General features: G+C 46.1%; 2 protein-coding genes across 7 annotated transcripts in view; both read right to left on the bottom strand.

Annotated features, from left to right (window-relative positions):
* Nucleotides 1-2,369, bottom strand: part of LOC149345197 (growth hormone-regulated TBC protein 1-A-like) — a 33,709-nt gene extending 31,340 nt beyond the window's left edge. Inside the window, exon 1 of one of the 2 annotated variants that reach the window (XM_089546500.1) lies at nt 2,169-2,369. In XM_089546500.1, the coding sequence (XP_089402626.1) occupies nt 2,169-2,194 (26 nt within the window). In that variant the 5' untranslated portion in view covers nt 2,195-2,369. The remainder of the gene's footprint in view (nt 1-2,168) is intronic. The other variant, XM_089546499.1, reaches the window with a different exon arrangement.
* Nucleotides 2,370-9,709: 7,340 nt separating this feature from the next.
* LOC149345196 (inositol hexakisphosphate kinase 3-like) overlaps nt 9,710-15,881 on the bottom strand; it is a 45,294-nt gene continuing 39,122 nt past the window's right edge. For all 5 annotated transcript variants that reach the window (XM_089546496.1, XM_089546498.1, XM_089546497.1 and 2 more), the window contains one exon: nt 9,710-15,509. In XM_089546496.1, coding sequence (XP_089402622.1) covers nt 15,045-15,509 — 465 coding nt within the window. In that variant the 3' untranslated portion in view covers nt 9,710-15,044. The remainder of the gene's footprint in view (nt 15,510-15,881) is intronic.

The raw sequence follows: 15,881 nt of genomic DNA, 5'->3' as shown, positions 1-15,881 counted from the left end.
GCACCTGGTTACTGGCTCACTGTAGCTACTATATTTTCCTGAGACAGTGAGGTTCGCTATGTTTCCTTCACCATTGCGTTAGCGGTAAAAAAGAAAAGTAAATAAACAGAATGATTAATCGAAATGCTCACATCCTGTTTTTAATACATGAAAGTGCAGCAGCATTAAAAGTTCTAAGAAGCCAAATCCTTGAGGCTGTTAGATAGGCAAGAAGTATATGCAACTAAAACTGCACACTTGAGAAAAAGAACCAGTGCAGACAAAGCTTTTTTATTCTGAGAAAACACAAGGCAACGACACAACAAGCTGATACAGCCAGTATTTTTCAGTGCAACTCAACTGATCCTCGCATTTTAACACTGCAGACAAGCTAACCTCTGATTCAGTCATGAAAGAATTCTTGAAGAAAGGTTTGATTTATTGGTTTGGTTTATTGGCGTTTAACGTCCGAAACCAACTCAGGCTATGAGGGACGCCGCAGTGAAGGTCTCCGAAAATTTCGACCACCTGGGGTTCTTTAACGTGCACTGACATCGCACAGTACACGGGCCTCTAGAATTTCGCCTTCATCGAAATTCAGCCGCCGCGGCCGGGATCGAACCCGCATCTTTCGGGCCAGCAGCCGAGAGCCATAACCACTGAGCCACCACAGCGGGCAATTCTTGAAGAAAGTCATTTTAACCAAAATGCAGTTTTGAAGTGGGACCTCTAATATTTTGACTAGAAAGCAATGTGTGCCAAGTTAATGAGCAATTAAGTCATAAGCACCACTACATCAGACCACAAGAAGATAACCGCATGAATGTGACAAGGCCCACCTTACTGCACATAGTTGCTATGAAGTGAAGAGCATATTTTTAGCAAGTGCATCACCGCTATATACGCACTGTGACACACCAGATAACAGCAAACACTGACTTCATATACTTGCATCACTATCAGTATCATATCAGTATCAGTACTATTAGCATCAGTGCTTTGCAAGGATTCTGCGCTGCACTGGTCAATGTGCTTTCGAATGGTTCATATGCACTTTTAAATATATCCGAAGGAAGATTACAATGCCCACTGCCACATTCTGGATTAATAAGCCAATTGTCTGAGCTGTACTTGTGGCCCACTGACACACACAAGCCCTTTCAAAGGCAACAATATGTGCAGCAGTGGTTACTTTATTGTAGCATTGTAAAGATAAGATAATTCTACCTCCAAGTAAACTGCTGCAGTTAGTCATGTGACAGACAGCATGAGCCATTGTTGATGCAGTACTTCCTGAGTCCTTCAGTGAAGGACTCTGGTATTTCAGAGGGTGTACTATCAGCTCAGGTGTTCAGTGTACTACCCCAACAGTTGGCTACTGACATCATGACCATGACAGCTTAACGAAAAAACAATGCCACACATCTGCATGCTTAACACAACTTTTGTTTTTTGCGTTTAATGCGGTTACATAATTCGAAAAAATCTAAAGATGAAAGCGCGATCCATGCGTGAAAAAGACATCACGCTCCTTGTATTTCCCGTGATTATAATGTTTACGAAAATTTGAGTGAGTGTCGAGGACGATGCTTCGCGTTGTCTTGGCAGCTGCATGCATGGCGGAAAAAGTCAGCCAAAGGACGGAAGAGCAGAGAAGGATGTGTCGAGTCAGCCCCTTTCTCTCTCGTCCCATCCTTTGGCTGGCTTCCACCCACAGAGACCTAGCTACCAACTCGCCAGTACACACTACTGCCTTCAGCACAAAGTAAAGGACACACTGTCACGAAGTCGTCAATCAGCAATTCTGTTTTCTGTTCCGTGTTTCTCCGTAATGCCCGCTGCAGACGCGCAACCCGTTATGCTCGCACTGCGGCACCCCTCGAGAGCGTGCGATCGGTTCCACTCGCCGACCCACAGGCAACGCAGCGCGCGAGATATACGCCGCCTCAACGTGGCCTCGCGCGATCACAAGCATGCCGTACTCAGCGTCGCTCGCACTATCGGTACGCCAGCACTGGGCAAGATCGACTGCCACGAGTGGACCGCGGGACGCGATTCGGAACACCCGCGGCGGCACTCCGTCGCGGAAGTGTGTATACGCCTCTTCGACCGAACGTTCCACGCCGGCCGCTCCGGCTAGGAAACGACCAGCCTCCGAGAGCTGCGTTTCCTATGGGTATATAAGTCACCTTGCACGCAGCTCGTTCTCCGCCATCGATGGTGCATCAGCCTCACACGATGCTTCTTCGGGCTTCTTTGCATAGAGCGTCACGCACACCCGCCATGCAGACGAAATGTATAGAGTTTCGTCGTTTCGTAGCGACGAACGTTGATAGCGACATAGCGACCAATAGCGACCTGTGAGTGCACCCTCTATCACACACACCAGTGTGCACTGAGGTTCCTTTGTACGCTCTTTTGCGTCCTATATGCTGCACCGGTCACTATTGGTGTGCCACCAGTGTGACTGAGTAGCACTGGTGCGCAACCTGCTGGGACGATGATAGCAAGAACATTGTCACTTGACGTGCATGCATGCACTTTACACCACTTTCCCCGCACCTCGCCCTCCGCCACCGATGGTGCATTAGCCTCATGCAATGCCTTTTTGCATAACGCAATAAGTTTTCGCAGCGACGATCGTTGACAGGGACCTGTGAAGGCGTCATCGATAACGCGCACTGGTGTACCGGAGTGCGCCGAAGCGCTTTGGTGAACGGTTTCTCATTACAAAAATCTATGCATTACCCACTAGAAAAAAATAGGCGCACCCACAAAATCGGCTGCGCGCCGGAGAGCGATCCCGGCAGGCAATGCTGGTGAAGCGGGCCACTTAAACCATGACTTAAAACCCCTCAATGGGCCACTGGTCGGGCGTAGCAGACGACAAATACATGGCGAGAACATAACGCGAAAACAGCTTTCGTCGGGCTGTCGTCATAGTGAGTCCATGGTGAGTCGGCACTTATCAGCTAGGGGAAACTGCGCCAGAAGGCAGTGGGAAGTGAGCAGCTTTGTCGGACTGCACATAGTGCATATCCCATGCGGGATATGGATTCGCTTTTTGTATAGATAGTTTTCACGTGACGTCACGGGCGCCATCTTAGGGTACTGTGTAAGACCTTTCCAAAAAGGGCTCCCTGGGCGCTGCCATATTGTTCCCTGGACTGCAGCGGGCACCTCCCGCTAGCACGGTGGAAGCGGCAAAACGCCTCCTCTCTGGACTGCTAGAAACCGGTTCCGCCGCCGGAAACAATATGGCAGCGCCCAGGTTGGAAAGGTGTATAGCTTCCACAGTGTACGCGGGAACCGGTTCGTGGTGGGAGGGTTAACAAAACGCCGAGGCTTTCGCTGCGCTTTCGGTACCCAGAGATGGCGGCCGCTGTGACGTCGGTGAAAACTATGTATAGCAGGTGGTTCTACAGTGGTGTGAACTGTGTTGCGTTTCAATGCTCTCTTGTATGCTCAAAGAAGCTTGTTCATTCATGGTTATATATGCATTTTTTTTTTGTCTCTTCACTTTCCCTCCCTGTAATGACCCTCAAATGAGGGTTGACAGTATTCATAAATAAATTCTGCGTTGCTTCGATGTAGTCGGTCAGCTGGTTTTCTTCCAGAGATTGGAGCACGTATGTCTCCTCGTGCTTCACGAGGAGTTGGTGGAATAAATCAGTTGTCAGTCTGCGTTTGTCCCGTGTGGTTCTCTGTCTCTTGTCCCGTACGTCCTTTTGCGCAGTTATTTTTTGTTCTCATAATGTCATACCAACTAGCCCCTCACCGCACTCTTCTAGCTTTTCATTGGCCTGCTTTGCCCGATCGAGCAGAAACAAATCTTTTTCTGGTAACAGCTGAATAAGCTTGCAAAAGTTTACTCAAAAGGGCTTCATATGTATATACCCTTTCCAAACATCCCACGGCGTAAAAGTATCTACGAAAACCAATTCGTGTTTTCTGTAGGATGTCGCTGACAACTGTTCGGTGGATGCACATGTTGAAGTCAATGCAGAGATGGATGGGGTGGGGGTAGGGGGGGAGGAGGTGGTACGGTGGCAATAATGGGTGAGGGGATCCACGGCCTAAATGTCCAAATGTTCGCGCTCTTTTTTATTGCTTGGTGCATTTTCGTTAAGAAAACATCGAAGAAAACCATGCAGGCAAACATGATCGAATCATAATATTTTGCAACATATATTTTTATGCTTATGAATATTGAAAATATTTGAATATATATATGTCTACTATATCAAATACCGACAATTGCAGCAATCAGAGAAAACCGATAAAAGTTCCCTCGGCCTAACCGCCCGCTTGTAGGGCTCAAAATTTGCACAAAGACGTGGCATTTGGCAGTCAGTTTTGTTTTATATTACATTTGGTGGAGTACTTTTCTGATTCGGTCAAAATTGATCGGCAATATTTATTGTCCGTGGCGACGGCGAATCAGAACTGCGGGCTTTCACAGTAATGATACCGGTATCACCATCATGCGCCCTCCAGACGAACGAGCACTCTACTACAGTGTACTAGTATTGGTCAAATGTTTAGGGGAATCCCCCAAATATGGAGTAGATTTGTAATAAGGGAGTAATTCCTCAATGGCATCCACCCAAGCGCAGCCATACAGCTACAAAGGAAAGCTAAACAGCTTTCTCAGAAACTTGGCAGTTAAAGAAAAATTCGTCCTGGTCCAGGGCACGAACCCGGGACCACTGCTTCACCAAGCAGTCGCTCTACCAACTGAGCTAACCGGGACGGCAAGCTTATGGTAGAGCGAGAGCGAATTGATCAATAACTTGAAGTGGGAACAGTGTTGGTCAAATGTTTAGGGGAATCCCCCAAGGTGGGGTAGATTTGCAGTAAGGGAGTAATTACTCATATGTATACACCCAAGCACAGCCATACGGCTACAAAGGTATATTGTGCAGTTGCGTGAGCGGGTGATGCTGCTATTGTTCGGCGCATGCCCGTTTTGGTAGAAAGAAGTGGCGGCGCTGTCGTCACCCGCACTTGCCGCTCTCCTCTTCTTCCTACTGCGTCTCACCGCGGAATGCCCCTTTTTTCGCGTCTTTTCCTGCTTCCTCTGTTTCTGATGTTTGCATTTATATAATTGTTACGCACCGGGATGAGCAAGTGGCCATGCGAGAACAGGCCAAAGAGACAAATTATCTCTTTTTAAGGCACTAAAGACGTGAAGAGCAACGGTTTGCTTGGCAGATAAAGTTTTGCAGATTTATGGAAGATCGGAGCGCCCCCTTTGAAATGAGACGGTGGCAATTGCCACCATGCTTGGCTTTTTTTCTTTATTTTTGTTTAATTGTGTTGTAAATTGTCATTAAAATTCGCCATTTTCTTTCACTACGGTTTCCTATACTTCGAACCTTATGTCACCTCTCTGCTTTTCAGTCACCAATATTCCAAAAGCTTTTTGCTAACTTCCACCTAACTTCTGCAGCGAAAGCTTGCCGTTTCAGTCCGCCGTCACAGCATACGATGGAGATATTCGATTAATTCTGACCGAATCAGGCAAGTACCCCATCCAAATGAAGTGTAAGACAAAACTGACCGCCAAATGCCACTGTGATGCGAAATTGCAGCCCGAAAAAGCAAGCAGTTAGGCCAAGATAATTTTTTTTTCGATTTTCTCTGATCAATGCAACAGTCGGTATATGATAAATATTGTTTATGGTTTAGGCAGTTTAACCACTGATCTCCATTAGGTGAGTTTAACATCCGGAAATTTCGACCACCAGTAGTTCTTTAACGTCGCACAGTACAAGGGCCTTTAGAATTTCACCTCCATCGAAATTTGACCACCGCAGCTGAAATCGAACCCATGCCCCGTGCCTTTTGGGTCAGCAGCCAAACACCATAACCGCTGAGCCACCGTGGCGGCATATGATAATTATGGAATATATGATGTAAATATATAAATATCCAATATATGATATCACTATATGAGTAAATCAAAAATGAAAACATGAAACATTTTTAAATCACCACCTGGTCTTTTGTGTTCACATAACAGAACAGTCATGTCTCGTTGATATGGACACTTTGGTTTCTAAGCACAAATGTCCACAAAGCAAGTTGTCCGTTAAAACGAATCATAAAGGAAAAGATATTCTAAAAAAAAATGCACTTCATGATTGTGGACTGCTTCTGTTCATAATGGCGGGCAGTGAAGTGGAACTTCGGCAATTCTGGAAGCTCCAGATGCATTATTCTAGCCGCAATAACCCAATTTTAATTTTTATACAGTCAGTGGGGTCCTCAGATCCAGATTGATGAATTTAAATACCTCGTTGTTATGATTATTTATCATCTTAACCGGACAAGTCACACTGACAAAGTTTGTGAATGATCCATTATAAAACTAGGATTTCATCATAATAAATCAAAGGCACCCCTTCATACAAATTGCTTACTTACGATTGACAGATAAGGCCTACAGAAGCTCGAATGTAGTCGCATATTCTAATATTTTTTTTTTCGGAAAAAAATATGCTAATAATTCACTAGAAATGGTTCAAAGGAAAGCAGTCTGTGGTCCCCATTGGCACTAATTGCTATGAATATCTTGATGATAAGAATAATGACCGCCAGACTGACCTACTTCCTGTTTCTACTTCACACTTAATTCAATATCATTTCAAAATTGTCCAGAAATTGTTGAAACATCCCTGCACAGTTTATCAAACTCCATATTAACCATAACGGAAAGTTAGGCTAGTTGGATTGAGCTATACATCATAGCGCTAAACAACGAAGTTCCAATATTAGTCTTGTGTGAGCTTGTCTGGGTTTTTTCGTGTGAATAAACCTTGAGTCGAAAGATAGCGCCTGTCGTTTTCGTCGTTGATGTATATTAACCATCTTCACAACCTTGCACCACACTTTGCCGCTCTAATATTTTCAAGAACACATTTTTTTCCATGTTGGAATGCAATTCCAATGCCTTTGAAGAACTTGTACTGAATGCCTTTTCTATAATTTTTTTTTTGCTGCATTTCAAGTGTTTGCAACACTTTTTTTGCTGTTTGTGACCGAACTGTAGCCTGCGCATGGTTACGCTGCATTGCATTTCCCTTGCACTTTATTGCCCACCTGCTTGGTTTTCAATGACAGCAGTATGTTTCAAAAATAAATCAACAAATTTCGGCAGGCATGCACCAATTTTCATGTGTGAAACTTCTCGCACCGTAGTCTCGAAACTGCACAGGTTGTGAAACTTCTCGGTGCCATGTACTTCCTCGCAAACCTGAGGGATTCCACATCCGCTATAGTTTGGTATGGACACACAACTGGCTTGCAGCTTGAGCAGTGAACTAAATGTGTTGGTTAGCACGCTTGCCTCATGCTCACAGTTGGTTAGTTGAGGAAGAGCCCATTTTCAAATAAAATGACATAAGGATTTTAGTAAGGGAGGCCCCATAGTGTCCATGGCCATTGCTGCCTATTGGGAATTGCATAACAGCACCGACGGACTCACCTAGTTCATGACACTAGCAGGAGGGAATACAAAAGTTCAAATTAAACTTGCTGCATTTCATTGGATGTTCCAGGTACATAATACATCTTTAAGAATAGAAAATAAAGTGGAAACCACAAAATCACAAAGAAGTAGACAACACTATGCGCTGCATTGGCCAATTTCTTTGTGGTCCTGTTGTTTGCACTGTATTTTTGATTAAAGATGTGCCAACTAACTAATGTTTCAGCCTTAACACACATTACGTATGTGGAGTTTTTGGCGTTTTAAAAGTAGTGATGCCTTAAAGACCCATTTGAATGCTTGATGTCAACTACAGGTCATCAAAATGTCTGGTTTCTCAATCCAATTCAGTGAACTTTCATTTAAAAAAATTCTCTTATGATCCTCTGAACTTCATTTGACTGGTATTTCAATGCATACAATTTCTTTGACCAATTCACATTTCTATTAGCTCAATAAAGTACTGCGTTAGACGAATGCAAATTAATATCTGAAGTTTTGCTTAGAATCGGCATTTTCGCTGGCCCTATATGGTTAACCCGAGCCCCCAGAACATTGCACATGATGCCACAGGCAGTGCTTACAATTTACAACGGCCGCTGCATCACATAAACAACTTGCTTTAAGCTCGCAACAAGTGGCTCAAACGGCTGCGCACATGCACATGAAAAGATGCAGACTTGTAGGGTTCACACCACTGTGACTACATAGTAGGGCGGGTGTTCTGATAGGTTGGTGCCTCGTGATGAATATACACTGTGGCAAATGTGTTGCCTACCTCTGGTCTTTGTCCACATTTCTAAGTATACTAAAGTATTCATCACGCAACTAGCATCTCTTTTGATGGCGACAGTCCAAAAATCCTTCAGATGCAACCACTTCTTCACACCTGGGGTTGGGGTTAGGCCTGTCAAAGTGATGGCTGTCATATACATGAACCAGTAAACAATAGCAAGATAGGTAAGCATACAAATACTTTTGCAAGTCTGTCAAGTGTCACCATTGCACCCGGCTGGAAAAGAGCTTTAGGCCTGTAAAACGGCACATACGTAGGACGGTGTTCCGCGGTACTTATGGGCTCTATAGTTTTATCAGCTGGCTTACAGCTCCAACCGCCTAAGCTACGTTTTTAAGCCGCGGAAAAATACGAAAAACAATTGGCATGCACCACCTTGTTTACATGCTCCTTGTCCGCTTTACCAGTTACGGCCAATCTGAGAGATCGGTTCATGCACACGGCGTTGAAGAGGAATCTGAACTCGTCTTTCTGCCGCGGGAACTCAATCTACACGTTTCTTAGAAACTTCGACTTATTGCCCTGTGTAGCCGATTTCCCTAATTAAATCGGATTAACGTCCGGCTCCCACCCCCTTTTTTTTTTAATTCTCCCCGTACGGTGGGCGGAGTCGACCAACGCGTGGAGTGCCTTTCAGCCAGCTCTGTGGAGTCTTGCCGCTCTGCCATCAGTGAAGTAATACATAGTAATATGTGAAAGCAAATAGTCCGTGTGTATTTTTATTTCTGCACACTTATTTTGCGGCTGTGTTATCTGCGAATGAAACTATTTATTCACGGAAACCTAAAAAACAAAATAAAGCGAAAGCAAAGCCTCCACGGAGCTGGTTGAAAGGCACTCCACGCGTTGGTCGACTCCACCCACCGTATGGGGAGAATTAAAAAAAGCCGGACGTTAATCCGATTTAATAAGAGAAATCGGCCACACAGGGCAATAAATCGAAGTTTCTAAGCATGCTCGGAACGTGTAGATCGAGTTCCCGTGGCAATGAGACGAGTTCAGATTCCTCTTCATTGCACCTTTAAGCTCAACCCATCTCTGCCCTTGAGAAGTTTCATACAGTCCTTCTCTTTCTGCTCTTACAAGCCAGGAATGCACAAATGCAAGTTGGACAGCCATTTCTGAAATTACTAGAGACCACAGGACTATGAACAGGCACATCAGACAGATGCCAAACACGCATGAAGCAGACACCAGTCCTAGTGTCTCAGCCCAACACAAGTGGTCGCAACCTGCATTTGCAGTGGTGCTTGCACACTGCGCGAGCTCTGCAGCAAACGAAGGGGTGCAGCTTTCGTTAAAAGGTTCCTTCGCATTTCACCAGCACCACAGAGAACATTCTCGAGACTGCCTCCTCCTCCTCCTCTGGCAGGGCTGATGCAGGCTCCGAAGGATCCCTTCTCGAGGTTCTCCCTCACCCCCAAGCACAGGTCACACCACAGGACATTCCATGTTTAGTTTTAATAGTATACTAACCGATGAGATGCAACCACCACAGCATGAATAATGCACAGTGTCTGGCTCATCATTTCACAACTTTCAGCCACCGGCTATCCATGGCACGGCACACAAACCACAGTCCAGATGAGAAGAAGGATCAACTGTTTGAGCCCAGCCAGCACTGCAGTCCAAGCTTCACCATTGCTCGGCTGGGCCAAGGTGTCCACCGTATCCGCCCCACTTCAGACAACATTAAAAATACACAAAACGTCTGCAATGCGATGACGCTGCATCTTCTAACAGGCACAGCAACAAGACGAGAACAAGAACTTAAACAAAGACGGCAGCTGTTACAGATGACAAGTGCAAGTGAACAACAGCTAACAGGAACAACCTTCTTGAAGAAAACACAAACCGTGGTTACCCGAGTAACCAGACTCCCTGCTTTGAAAACCATTGTGAGCCATCACACAATACGCTTCTACACAGTAGAACCCATAAACAACACTAGATGAAACAGGCCTTTAAAGGTGTGCATATACAGGGTGCCTCATGCAATGTAAGAAAGGGCCTAAAAAAATCTCGTACAATACATGCAGCAGATATGAAAGTGAAACATTATTGTCAGTCAGCTGCCAAAAGCAGACAGCAGTATTCTTATGCCACGCTTATCAAATTAATTTCTAGAGAGATTCATCCACTCTTCAACTGCTCAAGGTACTCAAAATGTTGCAGCTAGAGGCTGTAGAACATCAAAAAACACCACTAATGACATAACTTCTGTGAAGGTGAGTGTACTCCAATTGTTTTCTCACATTTTTTGGAGGAGCATAAGAATGCAGCCGCTCATACACGGCAAAAGCGGGAACAGCTGCATAAACTTCATGCAATGCCAGCGGATACTTAATACAAGAAGCAGCAACACCACAAAGGCGTTATTGCAAAAGGGGGGAGTGGGCGGGGCATATCAGAAAAACATGTGCTCGAAATTAGCTGCTACTATACAGAAAGCACACAACGAAACAAAGTTGGAAAGGTTTTTCCAGCCGGGAGATGTCGAAAATTCACTCTTACCGCACACATCCAAATGTGCCTTTTTCGAGTAGAAACTTTGTACCTAAAGTTGCCATGACAAAGAATACGCTACTTGTGATTCTGGTGCTCTACAGCTTTCTGGTACTAGTGATGTACGTCCAGCAGTTTAAAAGCTGTTCAACCTCTGAATTATTTGGTTTAGCCGGCAGGAAAAGCCACCCCTGCATGCTCTTAACAGCCAGCACTGTTGCTTCAGCTTCACTCCTGCAACACATGTTACACGAGATGCCCGGTACACTACGCGAGCAGTAGGTGCTTTGAAGATTTATACTATCAGTTTTCGTGAGTTGCAGCTGTAAAGGTGCTGTGCTATGGCCAAAGAGCTACCCACGTGTCCCAGCTGATTATTTTGAAAATTACAAACATACACCACGCCAACCACAGGATTTTACTTGCGCATTTCAAAGGAAAACTAGTGCATCACACAAACGGCACAACTGACAGATCTGCTCAATCCCGAAGTGAAAAATGCCGCTGGCCTCAGTGGTCAGTTATGTCTGCACCAAGTGTTCCACTGAAACATAGCACTCCAGTGTCTAACTGGACAATAGCCAACGGTGCAGGCCGCCTGCATTGAATGCAGCCATGCTCCCAGCTTACGCTACCTTCGAAGAAAGCAGAAACGCTCACCACCATCTCGAGCACTTGAAAGGGCACAAAAAGGACACTGTCAAGACTGATCTAATTTCAGAATGGGAGCTGGTTAGCGCAGTGCCCTCAATTCATTCCTACAATTTGGCTTTCTTGTTCAAACAAGATGCACCGAGCAATTGGGTATGCGCAACATATGGTGCACAGCAGCTCCCGGGCAGGAAGGTGGAACCAATGATGGCCAACATGAAGAACACAACGGGTACGCCTGGATGCCTCTGCACCTCTGCACGTGGTCTAATGCAGGGTCACTGTTGTTCTCACAAAGCGACCTTCAGCAGCTATTAATTCCTCTGGCTTTCGACTACACAGGTTAAATCTGCACCAATGAACATTACATTACCTGCCTCAGAACTAATCAGCCTAATACTAGGAATATGCTGCAGCCATTTACAACATGCACAAAAATGATCTCAATGACAACACTCAGCCAGGTTTGCACACTCAGAACATTCACCCCTCACTAATGTCACCGGACTCAAGAAACGGGCCCCTCTCTATCAGTCAGGCAGCTGCAGACAACTTGTCAGACTTCTACTGTTTTGCTGATATATTACTACGCATTATCCCTCACACTTATATCACCCAACACTCGTACTGTTCAAGCCACAGCAACAACACATTGCGGTGTCGCACCCTTGCCCACGGACAGAAATGTTCTTTTTTCTTCCAAGCCACACAAGATTAGAACAACCTTCCGAACAGAATTGTTCAGGTCGCATCAGCCTCAGTAAATTCAAAGGTGTGCATAACCTCAGCAGTCACATACTCAATAAGGGGAAGTATTTGAAATTTTCAGATTTTTGTAAGAAGCGTGCCTATATTGCGTATTAAAAATTTCAACCCTCCCAAATGAATTAATATCCAAATTCGTTTCGGTCCTTATATATACACATTACGGATCTCGACTGTTTTCAGGGACTCAGTTTTACATCTGGTCACTCATCCCTGTTGAATGAAGGCTCTATGTAAACAAAGCATATTCTATCCATTTTAAAGCACCCATGCTTGCAAAACATGCTACAAACGCAACCATATCAGGGCTGCCACTTATCTCGAAGGTGCCCATCCAGTTCACGTTTTTCAGCAATTATTTTGCATGGCTGGCTTGATGTGGTTAGTATGTGCCACTTGTCGCAAAGGATTCCAAATATAAGCTCCAACATTACAGTGAAATCTCATTAATTACGCCCCCATTAGATCAGAAATTCAGATTATTCGAACCAGAAGCGCGGTCCCAGCCAACTGCCATGCAAGTCTATGGCATTGGACACTCGTTAATTCAGACAGGGGCTGGCTCGCACCGGTCAACTTGGAGAAGGCGGGGGGGGGGGGGGGGGGGGGGGGCAGTGATCCAAATGGGCCTCCCCGAACTTGAATCGCATGAAACAAGGGTGCCTGTGTCCCTCAGGTAAGCACGCTAGGGCAGGCGTGACGACGATCGGTAGTCCCCCATAGCCGAATTGAGCTCAGCCGTATAGCCAATCGCACTGTTTCGGATGCCGCTTGGTGCACCACTGTTCTCTCTTTTTTTATTTTGGGATGGCGTCACGCCGTTTTAACGCCTTTGTATATTTCCCTCGCTTGCCTCCACGTGCTTCTTCCGTTGTTCCAGCAGGCTGAAACGTGGTGTTCATTCCATGCTGAAGCATCCTCATAACACGACAAGACCGTTTTTGAAGAGGCACCACTGCGAAAAGGGCCGAGGAGGCCTTTATGATTTTGGAGCAATTCTTTGACATTCCCGACTGCGCGCAAAGCAAAGCACTTCACCAGACCTCAAAAAATCATCGTTGTCACTTGGTTTCATCTCAAATATAGACAGCCATCGTCCAGGCGTTCATTAGATCAAACTACTGTGATACAAACACTGTTCAAGCATTTTTTTCTGGTACTCTGAAGGCCGACTCAACGAGATTTCACTGTAAATCAGTAGCTGAAACTGGCATGAAACAAGTTATGAGCAAATGCGGTGACACCGTGATCAAATGAGATAAGTGGTAATGCATATAATATATCTTTTTTTTATGTACCTGCCATTTTGTGACATTGACATTCAAAACTGCTCGTACATTTCCACTGTCATGGCGTTTATTTTTACCCGTGTATACTGCTTTATGTCCGAGTCTCCTTTACCTTGCCATCCCCATGACTGTATTTTCTTCTTCCTTCACTCTATGCTCGAAAGCTCAAAAGAACTGGGGTCCAACTTTTTTACATTCACCCATATAACCCATCATTCATGTAATGCCTCTCTCAGAGGGCCCCTCAGATATTGAATATATATATATATATATATATATATACACACACAAAACTAAATGCATCTTATCTGTTCCACTTGTCTTTAAGAGTACTTTCATGTCAAGCTAATGTCAACACTAAAGAACTCCACGTCGTGCGCATAACAAGGAAGCCCAGCCGAACAACGAAACTTTACTGCGTAGCTCATAGCATGCTGCTTGGACTAAAAAAAAAAAAAACAAGTTCAGAGCCACTGTGACTACCAACAGCGGTGACACACTGCAAACGTTTTCATCAGACAGAGGTCACTTGAGTGCACGAAACTGCACATGCCGTGGCGAACCGGGAATGTGAGCAAGGCTGCATTTCCTTCAAGTTTAGTACTGTACCAATCCCCAGCTTGACGCTGCAAACTGTAATGATCACAGCACAGACATCACTCAACTGCCACTGCTCTGAGCCCAACCATTTTTCTTTTTTAACAAAAAAAAAGAAGAAGAAAAAAGCAGCACAACCTAATTGCCCCAGTGAGCATCGCTGCTGCAGTTCACTACATCAGCACTTCCTAAAAACACCTAGCCTGCTCATGTGCACCCAGAAAAGTGTCGCACTAAATGCAAGGCATGCGCAAATGCTCTAGCAATAGATGGTGCCAGCACTTGGCTGCCCAAGTCATAGACAACCTGGCTCTCTCTCATCGCTATCCCAGAACACAAGCTCATTCATTTATATAATGGAACACTGCCTCCAGGCCAAGCACACCAGCAATACAGAGTGAAGTTTCACCATTGCCATCTCCACCTCAAGTGCCAGAATGCACCTGGATGACCATCGAACGAAGCCAGGAAGCCCTTCACCACAAAGCTATCAGTGTCTCTGCTGCACGGCAATGCAGAGCCCGCTGAGCACAGAAGTCTCTGCTGGTGCCAATCCTGGGAAGTTTATAGTAGGCTAGCTGACACAAGGTCCTGCACCAGGCTTGTGGAGGTGGCTGTGTTAAAGGGCAACATTTAAGGTCACCTTTTCTTGTCAATAAATTGCATTCTAGAGGTGTCTGCAATACTGTCACATCCAAGAACTGCAGAGAGTGCTTTCATGTTTGCATGATCACCCCACTACAAGAAAGTGGCTGGGACAGAAGTTCTGAAGACCAGCACAGTGTAAAGACCAACAGAAGAACAGAAGCAAGTAAATGCGAAACAGTCGGGACACTCACACCGTGTCTCCCCACGCACTGTGGACATTGTTGGAGGCAAGGGCTCTCACGTACAGCTGCCTTGTCCCCTCATAACAAACACCCTGAGGTACAGCCACACACGAAAAGGTGCACGCACACAGCCATCCACTTCAGGCATCGACCACTGATGCCTCCACCTCGCCGAGCAGCCGCACCAGGTTGTCCAAACCAAGGAGGTATCCCGAGTCCGGCCCCCGGTGCCGAGTCGTGTCCCCTTCATAGCCCTCGTGGGTCGTGTGTGCAAAGTCAATCATTCGCACATCCACGCGGAGTGGCGAGATGTCTTCAGCCTCCATGCTGGCTCCTGCACTGCTTGAGTGGCTGTCGTCATCGTCGCACGAGGAGCCATGGCCTTCGTAGATCACCAGCAGTGAGGACGAGTAGAAGCGGAATGAGTTCTGGCGCTCGACAGCGCGGCGGAGCGCCAGCAGCCGCTGTGTGACGAGCGCCACCAGGTTGGCGCGCAGCTGAAAGCCGTCGTGGAAAAACTGGCGCAGGCAGTGGCGCAGGCCCCGGTCGTCCAGCCGCCGGCCGTAGTACTTGTCCCGGCACACGAGGCTGCCCGACTGGTACACCTGCGAGCGGCAACAAGGAAGCTGAATCTGCCTGTGTTCGCCGCAACCACTTGGCTCTTCTTACAAACGGCAAACGAGAGAGCTCGTGGAGGAGACACCAAGCACAACCTGCATCAGTGCAGGCCCCATTCGTACAGGCTGAGACTTTTTTATTATAAACACCTCCTACTACTTATTGAACCTTGTGGACACGCTTACTCGTCACCTGTGGTTCGCTTCCCCGCAATGCACCCTCAACTCATCTCCGGTGGTTCGCTTCCCCGCAATGCACCCTCCTTAGTTGTGTTACTTTAACTAACAGGGGAGGGCGCTGGCGTCGCAGTGACACGAGCGCCATGGATGGCGTGTTTGCTGCGTGCATGTAGGGGACCG

The sequence above is a fragment of the Amblyomma mixtum genome, chromosome 5 (assembly GCF_055824585.1).
Source record: "Amblyomma mixtum isolate Tamu chromosome 5, ASM5582458v1, whole genome shotgun sequence".
Lineage (NCBI taxonomy): Eukaryota > Metazoa > Arthropoda > Arachnida > Ixodida > Ixodidae > Amblyomma > Amblyomma mixtum.
This window is presented reverse-complemented; position numbering and strand designations above follow the sequence as displayed.